We start from the raw sequence: 14,905 nt of genomic DNA on the forward strand, positions 1-14,905 counted from the left end.
ATATTTACATTACGATTCATAACAGTAGCAACATTACAGTTATGAAGTAGCAACGAAAATAATTTTATGATTGGGTCACAACACGAGGAACTGTATTTAAAGGGCCAGAAGGTTGAGAACCACTGCTCTAGTGTAGGAGATCCATCTGCCACCAGAACTACGATTCCGCTTCTGGTCCTGGGGCTGCCACCAAAACTGCTATTCCCAGAATTCCTAGTGCTCCCCGCGATCTTGTCTCCGTCCCATGGCCTCCCACTCTGCCAAGTCCTCCAAGCCGCCAGCTCTCCCTCTCTGCTCTCCCCCTAACGCCTGTGTATGCAATTTAACCTCCCATCTTTGTTGGGTTAATTTGCATACTCACCCTAACACCTGTGTATGCAATTTAACCTCCCATCTTTCTTGGGTTAATTTGCATACCCACTCCTGATTGGCTGGTTGGTGTTTTTCTTTATTATATAGGATTATAAGCAGTACATGGTTAGTGCAGAAAAAGCAAATAAGCAAGATAATAAAAAAAATTTATAATCTATACACCCAAGTTAGTCACTGTTAACTTTTTAGCTTTCCTATAGCCTGTCTCTTCAATGCATATAATGTACCACTTTTAATAGGCATGAATTTAGTCAACATTTGTTATAATATGGCTATCATATGCCAGACACTGTGCCATTTTGTACATAATTTGTTGGCATCTTTTTTCACTTAAGTTTTAATATCCTTTTTGTCACATGATATTCATTTATATGGCTATAATTTACTACACTTAAGGTAGTTTACCCTTTCTAGTTTTCAGATGTGTTTGTTTTAAAGTACTTGACATGCTTTAAAAACTAAATGTTACCTATTTTTGTGTTTATGAAGTTCATTAAAAAATTTTGATTTTCTTTTGCTTGTTTCAGTACAGCTATTGGAATCAGATGTAAAGATGGTGTTGTCTTTGGGGTGGAAAAATTAGTCCTTTCTAAACTTTATGAAGAAGGGTCCAACAAACGACTTTTTAATGTTGATCGGCATGTTGGAATGGTAAGGTCACATTTTAAAATGTTTCCTTTTGCCTTGTTCAGTTTCTTGTAAAGTAACTGATTGGACTATATTAAGATGTGTTAAAAGAACCCATTTATTACTTTAGCATTGAGGTAGAAACAGATTAGAGAGCAGCCACAGAAGTAATCACAGATAGTTACTGGTTTGTGAACAGCTCTCATAACTTGATTGGAAATAGATATGAAAAACCAGGTTGCCTTAAGAAAAGGAGGAGGGGAGAGGGGTGAGAAATATGCATAGAAAAGAGAAGTTGGGCTCTGGCCTGTTTTGGTCAGTGGTTAGAGAGTCGGCCTTTTGTGATGGAAAAATTGTTATCCTAGAATTTTCAAATTTTTCCATTTGTTATTTAAAGCCAGGAAACTGATGGCATTTCTTATAGTCGGAAATTGGCAAAACAGTAGACATTGAAGAGGATTAGGAACAATGAAGGATTAATGTTTTGTTTCCACAATTGTCATCTTCAAGTGATTTGAGAATTTTAAGACTTTACAATAAGCTTTCTCCAAAGCAATGGATGACTTAAATAATGAAATTTACTGGCTGGGTAACCTTTGGAAAGTCACTCTAAAAACACTAGTTTTCTCATTTGCTAAACTATGGTGATAATAGTCCTACCTTATACATTTGTTGGCAAGGTTAAAAATAGTTACATAAAATGTTAATTAGCATGTAATGAGTGCTCAATATGTGTTAAGAATTTTCATCATTATTACTATTAGTAATAGATAAAAGGCTATTAAAAATTACAAATTCTGAAAATTTTCTAAATAAGCAGTTTCCAGACTTTTTTGGTTCCTAGTACCTATGTTCCAGTAATTTTTTTTTCATGTCTTCTCTGGGCCAAAAACATACCCAATGGTTCTATTTATTATGTATTTAGGTCCAAACAACTTAAGTGTTTATGTCCTAAAACCTAAGTAGCTATTAAAAAAATGACACATAGAATGAAAGGAATATGTATATTTTAATTTTTAAACAATTACAATTAATGTGAATTGTATAACTTCTAACGTTTGGAATCAGATTACTTGCTGCCCTCTTCTTTTCCTGTTCCACATTGATTTTTGCAAAGTACTTATTTTTTATTAGAGCAACCCAGCTTCTCAGTGATTTGATGTATTGAAAGGAGTGTAGAATGATTTGATGTTGAAACTGAACTGCTTTGACAAATGTTTCCCCCAAACTTAATGTCCCACAACTCTTGAGAGTTCATTGCAGTGCTTAGGCTATCTCAGTACTTGGTTTGGTAACTGCAGTTGAAAACCACTAATCTTGGAAGATATGTAGCTTGTCAAGTTTTGGTTTGGCATAGCAATTTATTAATCAGTAGGCTGAAAAAGGAGATTTGAGGTTGTGCTGTTTAGACCAAAACTTTTAATAACTTTTGAACATACAACTGCTTTAAATAAAGGAAAGATAAGTCCTTACCAAGACCAAAAGTTTTATTATTTTTGTTGTTTTAATCTTTATAATGAAGTGGTGGATTGATTATAATCATTCTGAATGTGATCACTGGACAAAGCAATAAAGTCACACGTGGTAAATTTCTAAATTGTATTCCCATATCAAGCATCAAAAGGCCAGAATGTCTTTTGAAGACCTTTAAGCCAAAAAAACTTAGTTTTAGTGGTGATGCTTGTTAAATATTTTAAAAACCTGTAATAATTATGTACTTTCCCTGATTTATTATAGTTATATCTATTCAATTGGTACTTACTTCTTTCAGGCGGTAGCAGGCTTGTTGGCAGATGCTCGTTCTTTAGCAGACATTGCAAGAGAAGAAGCTTCCAACTTTAGATCTAACTTTGGCTATAACATTCCACTAAAAGTAAGTTGATAACATGTTGGGGAGGCTTTTGAACAGTAATAGAGATTCATTGATAAGCTCTTGTTTTCCTCCCTTCCCCCAGCATCTTGCAGACAGAGTGGCCATGTATGTACACGCATATACACTCTACAGTGCTGTTAGACCTTTTGGCTGCAGGTATGAAATTTTCTGATTTATTTACTCAGATCTGTACTATAGATATCTGTTTTTCCCAGTATTTTAGCCTTTTATACCTTAAAAATATGAACTAATACTAAGAGGTATTAGGGCAGTGATTGAATACAATGTACATAAAAATAGAAACTTTGAATAGTGAAAAACACTATACAGAGTTGAACTGATGATGAAACATAGAACTCAATAGTAATAATTTTAATTTGACTATAACAAATTCTCTGGAGGAAGGTGATTTGGTCTAAAGGTATAAACTTCCAGTTATAAGATAAATAAGCACTAGAGATGTAATGTACAGCCTTATGTCTATAGTTAACACTGCTGTATGATATTTAGAAAAGTTGAGAGTAAATCCTAAGAGGTGTCATCACAAGGAGAAAATTTTTTTCTTTACTGTACTTATATGAGATGATGGGTGTTAACTAATAAACCTATTGTAATCATTTCAGTTTTTATAAATCAAATCATCATGCTCTATCTCTGATGTTAGATCCTGACATTCCCATGAAACTGCAAACTGATATTCTGTGTTGCCATTATTAGGTAGCCAACTTTACTGACACCTTGGTTTTCTCATTAATTTCCATCTGTATACTTGGGAGTTTTTTAGCAGTCAGTAACGAATGCATACAAAAATATATTTTAAGTTCTTGTTAGTCTCAGTTTCTTATTGTTAAGGTGGAATGCTGGTATTTTATTCTGGGGCAAGCTGGGATGTAGTTTCATCAAGACGAGTATATATTCAAATGTGGCTTAGATGTAAATATTCAAATACAGCTTCTCAGAGATCTGTCATGGCTCTAGATTTCCCTCAAAAAGATGTTTATAACTTTAAAGAAATCTTTATTGTTCAAAGTTTTACATATGTCCCCCTATTTCCCCCCATTGACCCCTTTTAGTTCCCCCTAGTTTATAACTTAAAAAAATAAACATGTCAGCCCTAGCCAGTTAGGCTCAGTGGATAGAGCGTCGGCCTGCGGACTGAAGGGTCCCAGGTTCTATTCCGGCCAAGGGCACATGCCCAGGTTGTGAGCTCCATCCCCAGTAGGGGGTGTGCAGGAGGCAGCCAATCAATGATTCTCTCATCATTGATGTTTCTCTCTCTCTCTCCCTTTCTCTCTGAAATCAATAAAAATATATTTAATAAATAAATAAAGTCAGCCAAGCCAGCGTGGGGGGATGGGGGGCAGAAAGATAAGTGTGTTATCATGGATATAATTTTAGAGGTGATATGATAAATGTATGCATAGTGGGGCACCAGTTAGGGAATGGTCTCTTTCTGGAATGTTGGCAAGGAAAGGAGGATGTGAGATGTAGGGGCATTGATAAGAGTATTTCAAGCAAAGGGACTAGTATGAAACTACACGGGCATTTCAGATAATGTGGAGGTAGTCAAGTATCCTCATTGTGTAGACTGTGTTTATATGATATTGAAGATGTAGGAAGGGGTCAGATCATACAGAAGTTTGCTCCATACTAAAAAAACCTTGAGGGGCTTTAAAATAATGACAGTCAGTTATATACTCTGCAAGATAAATCTCATAGCCATGTGGAAAATGGAAGGGAATGATGCTAGTGGTGGGAATTGAACTGGTGGCTGTTAAGGTATTCTGTACATTAAATGATATATAAGATGAGGCTGGTTTCTTTTCTACTTAAGGGAAAGGAAAGAAATTACAATTTCAGAAAATCAGTAATTCACATGTTTGTTTCATAGCCCAATTTTAATTTGTTGAGCATATAAAAATGCACTGAGCTACTTTGGCTTATTGCAGAAAAATAATTGGAGAAATATGGGGGCTAGCCCCCCGAAAATGAAGGAACAAGAGCTTGAGGTAGATTCAGTGTATTCACATCAGGAATTTTGTCACCTTGGGTTTTTTCATATTTATGTTTTTACCTATTGGGTCCTCTTATTAGTATTCCATCTATCATTACTCTTTTGTCTCTACTGTTGTCCTCCCAGGAAAATTTCATCAGAAAGTTTAATACTAATCAAACAAAGCCCATGAATTTTGAACAGTTTCAAAAGTATACTAGTTTTCATTAAAACTACCCTTATCAAAGTGTATAATGAGTTATATGTATATAAGTAGTTTATCTTAGAAAGTACAATTTCATTTTTTTAAAAATATATATATTTTAATTGATTTTCTACAGAGAGGAAGGGAGAGAGATAGTTAGAAACATCGATGAGAGAGAAACATCGATCAGCTGCCTCCTGCACACCTCCCACTGGGGATGTGCCCGCAACCAAGGTACCTGCCATGCCCTTGACCGGAATCGAACCCGGGACCTTTCAGTCCGCAGGCCGACGCTCTATCCACTGAGCCAAACGGGCTAGGGCTACAATTTCATTTTTATCGCTGTGTTTTTAAAATACTTTTCTGGTATTAAGAACTATGCTTTAAACAATTTCTTTTTATGAAGTTTCATGTTAGGGTCTTACAGTGTGAATGATGGTGCACAACTCTACATGATTGACCCATCGGGTGTTTCATACGTGAGTAATTTTGAATCATATGGAATTCTATTTTTAGTTTAATAGTATGTTATTGGCACTGAAATAATATATTTAGATTACATAAAGTTTCTTTAAAATTCATTCAAGGAATGTAACATTTTGTTTAGCATTAATAACAACCTATGGATATGAGGCAGAGGAAAGATTTGTAGTTTTCAGTATGCTGCTTATAAAAACTGCAATGCGAACATAAAATTTTGAATATGTGGTATTTTCTTTATTACTATAAATAGTAGCAGTGTCTTAAGACTGCATATATTTTCCCTTTTATAAAAAGGACTTTAAATGGGATTTCTTTGACCTTTCACCATCTTCTGAGATTTTTTGTAACTTAAAAAAAATTTTATATTTTGTCATTACATGCAAGTATAAATGGACATTCTTTAATTTAACAAATACAATTTATAATAGAAATAATAAAGATTTATGGTTTAGACTGCAGTGGTTCTCAACCTCCTGGCCCTTTAAATACAGTTCCTCATGTTGTGACCCAACCATAAAATTATTTTCGTTGCTACTTCATAACTGTAATGTTGCTACTGTTATGAATCGTAATGTAAATATCTGATATGCAGGATGGTCTTAGGTGACTCCTGTGAAAGGGTCGTTCAACTGCCAAAGGGGTCTCGACCCACAGGTTGAGAACCGCTGGTTTAGAGTATAGAACTCATAGGAAATTCAGAAATAACTTTTTTCATGGTTATAATGCTAAAAAAATTTTCATTCCTACTCTCAAAAATGTCTCTAGTTCATGAAATATACATAATGATATTTGTTTTTCTTTGGCTATATCTGTATTAAAAATAACCCATATTCAAACTTCTAGAATTAAGTTTGGTGTTTTAAATATTTTGAGCTCCTTGGTGTTCATTAGCATGTGTTTGATTGTATTTCTGCAGACATACTTTTGAAAGTCATTTAACATTCTTTCATTAACCTTTAAATATAAACAGTAGTCATCAATGATTTATAATAGTATATTAATTGAATATATACATATATATATATATTTTTGGTGTGTGTTCTTTTTAAATAGGGTTATTGGGGCTGTGCTATTGGCAAGGCCAAGCAAGCTGCAAAGACAGAAATAGAAAAGCTTCAGGTAGGTAATACATAATGCTTGAATTTTTGCTCTATCATTATTCTCATGTAATGAAGTTTTATCACCACAAACTAAACCTTTTCTACCAAGTACTAGTATATAGCATATGGTTTGCTGTTTTGAGCAGAACTTATTGAAGCTGCTACGTAGCTGAATAGGAAAGCTGGTGACATGTTACTTGTGGAATTGTGTCATGGATCCCTTTATGATTTTGATATCTGCTTATTGTAAACCCTTAATCCAGAAAAATACAAAGTATCATGTAATTTTACAAAATCCTTCAAGGCCATTCATGGGAACCCTATGAGCCTTCTTAGGTTGAGAACTTTGGTTTTTATTCTATCATTTCTTTCTTCTGGAGCACTTTTGTCTGTGGATGTCTTACATTAAGAGTGTGACTGCTCCAGTGCTTCTCTTTCCTTTGTTCCTACCTACATTAAGGCATGAAACTCTGTCCTGTTCCAACTACCCACTTTCTCTACCCCCAAGAAGCAGAAATCCATCTTTAGTGTAAGAAAGTTTTCTTAAAAGTTCGTTGGTTTTCCTTTTAGCCAATTTGAGCAACTTAATATTGAAACAAGTTAATATTACCAATTCTTTATTGCTAATCAGAAAGGTCCCGGAAAGGCAGGCATATGACTTAAGAGTATTTTGGTAAATTACAGTGAGAAAAAAATTCATATACATTTAATATTAATGCAGAACTTTGCTTTACTCATTCAACGCATTTAAGGCCAGGCTCTAGAACATCTTTTTAGTGCTTGACATTTAATGCCACTTTCTAGACATACAAAACCTAATTCATGTTTGATGTTTTTTGTTTGTTTTGTTGTTAATTCTCACCCAAGGATATTTTCCATTGATTTTTGGGGAGAGTGAGAGAGAGAGGGAAAGACAGAGAGAAACATTGATGTGAGAGAAACACTTTGATTGGTTGCCTCCTGCACGAGCCCTAGCCAGGGAGGAGCCTGCAACCAAGGTATGTGCCCTTGACCGGAATCAAATCCGGGATCCTTTGGTCCTTAGGCCGATGCTCTATCCACTGAGCAAAACTGGCTAGGGTCATGTTTGGTGTTTTACTAAAACTGGCAAAAGGACCTTAGGCATCACTCAGCCCAAGCACAATCCTGGGTTAAATACACTGGCTAGATTAGAATCATGGAATTACGTTGGTTATGAATAGTTTCTAGACCTTATGACTCTTAGACCAGTGTTCTTTTCCATCACACACTTCTGATGTAGCACTAAGATCCTGTCTTCTACTTATTTTCCTTTTGCTTTCATCTTTCCTTATTATTGTGTAGAAATTTGAAGAGAGTATTTAGAATAGTCAAGTATCTTTTTGTCTTTCTAAGGTTAAATCCTAGCAAGGAATGGGAATACCAACAAATCCTAGCAAAGAATTGAGAAAGATCACTCCACTTCAGGAACATGTATACCTAAATGACAAAAAGATGCTCTAAATCAGGTCATCGAACTATGGTTTCTACTTTTCAAAGTTTTATGGGAACACAGCCACATTCAGTCTATGGCTACTTTCACACTACAACAGTAGAGTTTGATAGTTGGAATAGAGACCAAAGTCCATAAAGTCTAAAATATTTACTGTTGGGTCCTTCACAGAAGTTTGTCAACCACCACTCTACATCATTGCTTTGCCTTCTTTTTCTTGTTCACCAAAATTATTATTTTATGAGATAAGAACTTCACGAATATATGTAAAAAAATGTTATTTTAAATGTGGCTTTTGCCCTACCCAGTTTGGCTCAGTGGATAGAGCATTGGCCTGCAGACTGAAGGACCCCAGGCTCCATCCCAGTGGGGGGCGTACAGGAGACAGCCAATCAGTATTCTCTCTCATCATTGATGTTTCTATCTATCTCTTCCTCTTCCTTCCTATCTGAAATCAATAAAAATATATTTAAAAAAATAAAAAAATGTGGCTTTTCACATGTGTTCAAGTTTGCCTTTGTATGATAATTTAGTAAATACAGAAATTTAACCCATAAAAAGGAAAAAGTATAAAGATCCTTAAGACAGCCAGTCAGTATTCTCTCTCATCATTGATGTTTCTATCTATCTCTTCCTCTTCCTTCCTATCTGAAATCAATAAAAATATATTTAAAAAAATAAAAAAATGTGGCTTTTCACATGTGTTCAAGTTTGCCTTTGTATGATAATTTAGTAAATACAGAAATTTAACCCATAAAAAGGAAAAAGTATAAAGATCCTTTCTTTTACTTCACCCCTAACTTTATATAAAAATTAAAACATCAGAAAAGATGAGTACTATAAATATCTGCATCTAGATTGCAGTTAATATTCCCAACAGTCTATCCATTTGTATGCTATTTTTCTAACGATTTGAAACAAAAATTGCCAACATTATGACATTACATCCCTAACTGCTTCAGCATTCATCTCTAGAATACCATTATCACCCTCATCTAATATTCAGTCCATAATCGAGCTGCCTCATTAATCTCAACAATGTCATTTGTAACTGTTTTTCAAACCATAATTAAGGTTCACACACTGAATTTGTTTCCTTATCTCTTATAATTTAAATCCTCCCCCTTCCCCCAATACTAATTTTTTGAAGAGCCCATGCCAGTTCCTTTATATTTGTACTAGAGGCCTGATGCATGAAATTCATGCAAGGGGCTTGGCCCTCTCAGCTGAGGCTTTATCCAGAAGGTCATTCAGCTGTCTGGTCTAATTAGCATATTAAGCTTTTATTATAGACTAGTAGCCCTCCTGTAGCTCTCCGCTGCCCGCTTGTAGCTCGCTGCCCCACCCTTCTGCTGATCTGTGATCTGGTCGTGATCTGGTTGTTACGCGGTCGGTATGCTTTATGGCGTAACAACCATTTGCATGTTACATCTCTGTTATATAGGATTATGATTTTTGTTCCTGCTTTCTCAGAAGGTTGTGCAGGCACAGAGCATGTTTAAAGTCTAAATACCAAAAGTATAATACTAATGAACCTAGTTTAGAGATAAAGTAATTGAATTACCTCAAGTCTGCACTGCTTTATGAATACCCTTTTACGATTTCCATCCTCCCCAACATATCCAGAATACGAACACCAGTTTGCTCAAATGTGTTTTTGATCTTATCTTGCGCATTCCATTTATCTTCAAAACCAAACCTAATCTAGCTATGTTCTAGGAACCCACTCAGCTCCTGGTTCTTCAAAGTTTTCCCCAACATTTTGCATTTTTGTCAAGTAAGGGACAATTTTTCTTCATCATTTCTGTGGATCTTGTGTAGTCTTTTAAACATCAGGGTCTGCCTGTGAATAGTAGGCTCATAAAGGGATGTGGATTTTTAAAAAATAACCACTATTTTTTTTTATTATTTTTTAAAAACATATTTTTATTGATTTCAGAGAGGAAGGGATAGAAACATCAGTGATGACAGAGAATCATTGATCAGCTGCTGTCTGTACTCCTGCTACTGGAGATCTAGCCCATAACCCGGGCATGTGCCCTTGACTGGAATCGAACCTGGGACCCTTCAGTCCACAGGGTGACACTCTAGCCACTGAGCCAAACCAGTTAGGGCAAAGGGGTGTGGATTTTTATAAATTTTAATACTTATCACAAAATTAGTGGTCCCCAGATTAGGGTCATTAAGAATATCAGTTTTGGCATAATAATTTAAAAACATTAAACTGAATCAAGAAATTTAGGCTCTTTTGGGAAATTATTTTCCTTGGTTTTATATCTGAGAATATATCACAAGAGCATGGGTTGTGAAAAGAATCTTAAAATAGTTACACAAGTGGAAAGTGTTCTTTTAACTCGTAACTTAACTGAATATATATTTTATTTTTTGTAGATGAAAGAAATGACTTGTCGTGATGTTGTTAAAGAAGTTGCAAAAATGTAAGTTGAAATTTCCTTACCATTAACAAAAATATTTCACTTTATTATAACCATTAGTTCAAAAAGGCTGTTTTGTTGGTGAATTTAATATTTGAAGGAGAATTAAGGAAGACAATATCCATATTTTAAGTAACAATGGAATGGAGAAAAAAATAGCTTTTGACAAAATAAACTCCTGGAGTTCAGGTGACAGAATTCAAGGGTAGGAGGATATAGTGGACCTCTGGGGATTTTATTTCATAGTTCCCAACTTCCCAAATGTCAAAATCCCCAATAATAGTAATTTTAATTCACAAACCTTTTCAGTTTACAGCTAATTATTTCTATAGGTGATCCATGAAGTTGGTTCATTTAAATAACCTGTTTCTTTGGGCAAGATAATGTCAGGTATAAAAGTTCTTTTAAGACGATGAGGAGAGCAATATTTCAGATATTTAAAAACAATTGAGAAAGCTTGAAGATACAGAGTAGGTTGCTAAGTAATAGTTAATAGTAAGCAATAACAAAGCCAGTAAACCTGAGTGGCAGTGCTTCATAATTCATAATTCTTCTAGATCAGGGTGTGGAACCTCTGGTCCTTGGACCGTATGAGACCTGCAAAATCATTTGCTCTGACCCTGCCAAGGCAACTGCAGGCAGGACTCAAAATTCAAATCTAGGAGCTTTTTTCATAGCAACATAAATTTGTATTAAATGAATTATATTAAGTGAATGATGGTATAAATATCCAAATGGCCCTTGGCAGAAAAAAGGTTCCCCATCCCTGTTGTAGATCAAGGAATGCAAGCATTTGAATATTTCAAAAAGTCCAATAAAATGTTAGTTTGAAGTCAACTTTTCATATTTTAAAGTCATAAACAATACTCCAGAGAATTCACAGCATCTCTATTCCACATGAACATGGTCTAGTCAGTCAGGTCTTTGTATAAATGTCTTAGGTTTTACATTTAATAATATATGCAAGGGAAAAAGTCCTAGAGAGCTCTTTTATTATTTTTTGTTGTTAATCCTCACCGTAAGATATTTTTCCATTGATTTTTAGAGTGGAGGGGAGAGGGAGAGACAGAAACATCGATGTGAGAGAGAAACATCAATTGGTTCCCTCCTACTCACCCTGACCAGGGCTAGGGAACCTGACACCAAGGTACTTGACCAGAATTGAACCCAGGACCCTTCAGTCTGCAGGCCAACACTATATCCACTGAGCCAAACCAGCTAGGGCTAGAGAGCCTTTTATTAATAAGTGTACTAAATAGTACCCTTAATCTCACTTAAACTGAGTTTTTGTAAATAAAATATTAAAATGGCGAAGTATTTAAATGTGCTAATTGTCCATCACTCACTCCTCATTCGCCCCTCTCCTTTTTTACCATACCCTTCCCTTTCCACTTGTGAAGCAGAACCTACTTTAAAAAATTCTCATTATAATTACATTATAATAGTTTTTAAAAAAATATTTTTATTGATTTCAGAGGGAGAGAGAGGAAAACATCCATGATGAGAATCATCGATTGGCTGCCTCCTGCATGCCCCACACTGGGGATCGAACCATGACTTCCCGCTGGTTCACAGGTTGACGCTCAACCACTGAGCCATGCCTGCTGCACTGCATTATAAGTTTAACATGATAAACTCAATTTCCTCCATTGAGAAATGCTTCTGGAAATCAGCATTTTATGTTTAGGTGTAACAGCAGACACTAATTAGTTCCATGCAGAAAAGCCATCCCTTTTGCAGCACTACATACCTTTTTTTAGTTTCAGAAAAATTAAGATGACTCCTTATATTATAGCAAGGGATTAGTAAAGTGTGTACGGTTGTAGAAAGTATAAAATAGGAAAGCTTTGCGCTGATGCTTAATTTTTTGATATTTTTACTTTAATGTTATGTGACAGTGCCTCCTTGTTTGCTGAAATTTGGCATGTATTGTAGTTTGAAGGCCAGGAGGGGAAAATGGACAAGGGTTTACAATGATTCCAGCCAGGAAGTTGCAGAAAGAAGAGACCATTAATAATTGCAAACTAGAAATTAATTTATTTTAAAAATAACCAGTTAATGGAAAAAACAAATTATCTTGAAAAGACACAGGTAATGAGGTTTTTCCCATTTGTATTCCTTATGAGCTATCTTTTTTAGTTATGTCTCTAAAACACTGTATCAAGATAAACATGGATTTTGAAGGTATATTGAATCATTTGTAGTATTTATCAATCCTGTGTAATTAGTTATATTTTCCAGTGTTCATAAATAGAAATTATGTATAATGTGTATACGTATAATTTTATACTTATATAAGGGATGGGTGTTCTAATTTGTGCTGACTGTACATTAACTACAGTGTTTGTAGATCACCAAATAAATAATTGTTATAATTTCCTATTTTCTGTTTTAGAATTTACATAGTACATGATGAAGTTAAGGATAAAGCTTTTGAACTGGAGCTCAGCTGGGTTGGTGAAAGTAAGTTACTTTTATGCATTCTCTCAAGTTGTCTGTATCAAACCTAATTTACCACTGGGTGACTTTTTAAAAAATAATTTGTTAATGATATATATGTATACAAATAACAAATGAATTGACGAATTATTACAATATGGATACAGTCATATAACCCCTCCATGGGTAGCTCAGTTGGTTAGAACATTGCCCTGATACACCAAGGTTGTTGTGGGTTCAATCCCTTGTCAGGGCACATACAAGAAGCAACAAATGAATACATAAGCCAGTGGAACAAAAATCGATGTTTCTTGCTCTAAAATAAATTAAAATTGTAAAATTTAAAAAGTATTAAAAAACTAGACTAGCCCCCAGATCACCCCTTAGGCCTTCTTGAAATCAGTCTTCTACCTTCTCCCCAAAAGTAACCACTATCCTAAATTCTAACACCATAGTTTTGTCTGTTGAAGTTTTTATATAAATGGAATGATACAATATATATTCTTTTACCCCTGATTTCTTCAACATTATATGTGTGTAAGTCATTTGGGTTGCTGTGTATTTTAAGTAGTAGTTGTTCATTTGCCTTGCTGTATAGTGTTCTGTTTAAATATACCACAATTTATTCAACTTCTGTTGCTGGACAGTTCAGCGTCCTTTCCAGTTTTGTTTCGTTTCTGTACTATAATGAATATTGCAGCTGTGAACATGTACAATTGTTTTGGTACACCTGCACAGCATTTCTGTAGGAAATATGATACATAAGAGTAGAACTACTGGGTCATGAAATATACATATGTTCTGTTGCAATAGGTATTACCAAAATGCTTCAGAACAAGGAAAGCCTGAACAACTTTACCAAGTAGTCTTTTTGAAGGGAAAGTTCTGCTTAATAATTGACTAAAGTTGTGAATTATTTAGTTTAACTTTTGAAACATCCGTTTCATGTTTTTAAAAAATATTACCGAGAAAGCAAGTTTTTCTTTGTAGCTTAGTGTAACCATGAAGCTTCAAGGCCAGTTTAAAAAAATTAATCATGCTGTCCATGAATGAATACTCAAGATTTATCATAATATAATTCATTCTTTCCATAAAAGCTAAATTTGGGCAGATTTAATCTCACGTGGAAAAAACACACAAACATGAATTCAAAGCATCTGGTTTTATTAAAAGTACAACTTTACAATATTTACCTTAAAGGGGACCATACCTGTGGGTTGGGTAGATTGCATAGTACTGCAAATCACAATATAGTCCTCGTTTTTAATTCATTTAAATATATGGCTTAATTTCTAGTAACTAAAGGAAGACATGAAATTGTTCCAAAAGATATAAGGGAAGAGGCAGAGAAATATGCTAAGGTAAGTCACTACATGAAAACTCCATGGAAATAAGCATAGAATTATGATTTAGATTAAATAACAAAAGTTGAGTTGAACTAAGGAAAGAAATGTTCTACGTTATCCTCAATGGGGATAAAGTTACCCTGGTTCTCAGCCCCTGCCCCCCATTTTATTCTTTGTGAAAATGGCAGTGGTTTTCAGGACATTAAATACTTTCATATTGTGTGTATTCTATCAAAAATAAATCAATTGATTGTTAGACTAAGGTATATAGTTATCTTTTTTTTACAAGTTGGGTGCCTTATTCTAAACCAGTGTTCATTTTTCAATTAAGTATTTTTAATAAGTGGCTAATTAGATTCAGATTGTTGTAATATTAGAAATTTATTTTAAATACTTTTTCTCTTAACAGGAATCTTTGAAGGAAGAAGATGAATCAGATGATGATAATATGTAACATTTCAGCATTTATCTTAAATTTCTAATACAGTCCCAATGTAACTATTTAGCTCCTTGAATTATTAAATACCACTGACCATTTTTCATTAAATTTTTGTCTTGTAA

At 34.5% G+C, this 14,905-nt stretch overlaps 1 protein-coding gene across 1 annotated transcript in view; it reads left to right on the plus strand.

Moving 5' to 3' along the window:
* The window catches only part of PSMA3 (proteasome subunit alpha 3), a 23,454-nt gene extending 8,549 nt beyond the window's left edge, over window positions 1–14,905 (plus strand). The window contains exons 3-11 of the mRNA XM_005858759.2: window positions 900–1,023; window positions 2,771–2,872; window positions 2,955–3,028; window positions 5,477–5,549; window positions 6,607–6,672; window positions 10,516–10,562; window positions 12,955–13,022; window positions 14,295–14,359; window positions 14,754–14,905. Coding sequence (XP_005858821.1) covers window positions 900–1,023; window positions 2,771–2,872; window positions 2,955–3,028; window positions 5,477–5,549; window positions 6,607–6,672; window positions 10,516–10,562; window positions 12,955–13,022; window positions 14,295–14,359; window positions 14,754–14,798 — 664 coding nt within the window. The 3' untranslated portion in view covers window positions 14,799–14,905. The remainder of the gene's footprint in view (window positions 1–899; window positions 1,024–2,770; window positions 2,873–2,954; window positions 3,029–5,476; window positions 5,550–6,606; window positions 6,673–10,515; window positions 10,563–12,954; window positions 13,023–14,294; window positions 14,360–14,753) is intronic.

Source organism: Myotis brandtii, unplaced genomic scaffold, assembly GCF_000412655.1.
Source record: "Myotis brandtii unplaced genomic scaffold, ASM41265v1 scaffold1218, whole genome shotgun sequence".
Classification (NCBI taxonomy): domain Eukaryota; kingdom Metazoa; phylum Chordata; class Mammalia; order Chiroptera; family Vespertilionidae; genus Myotis; species Myotis brandtii.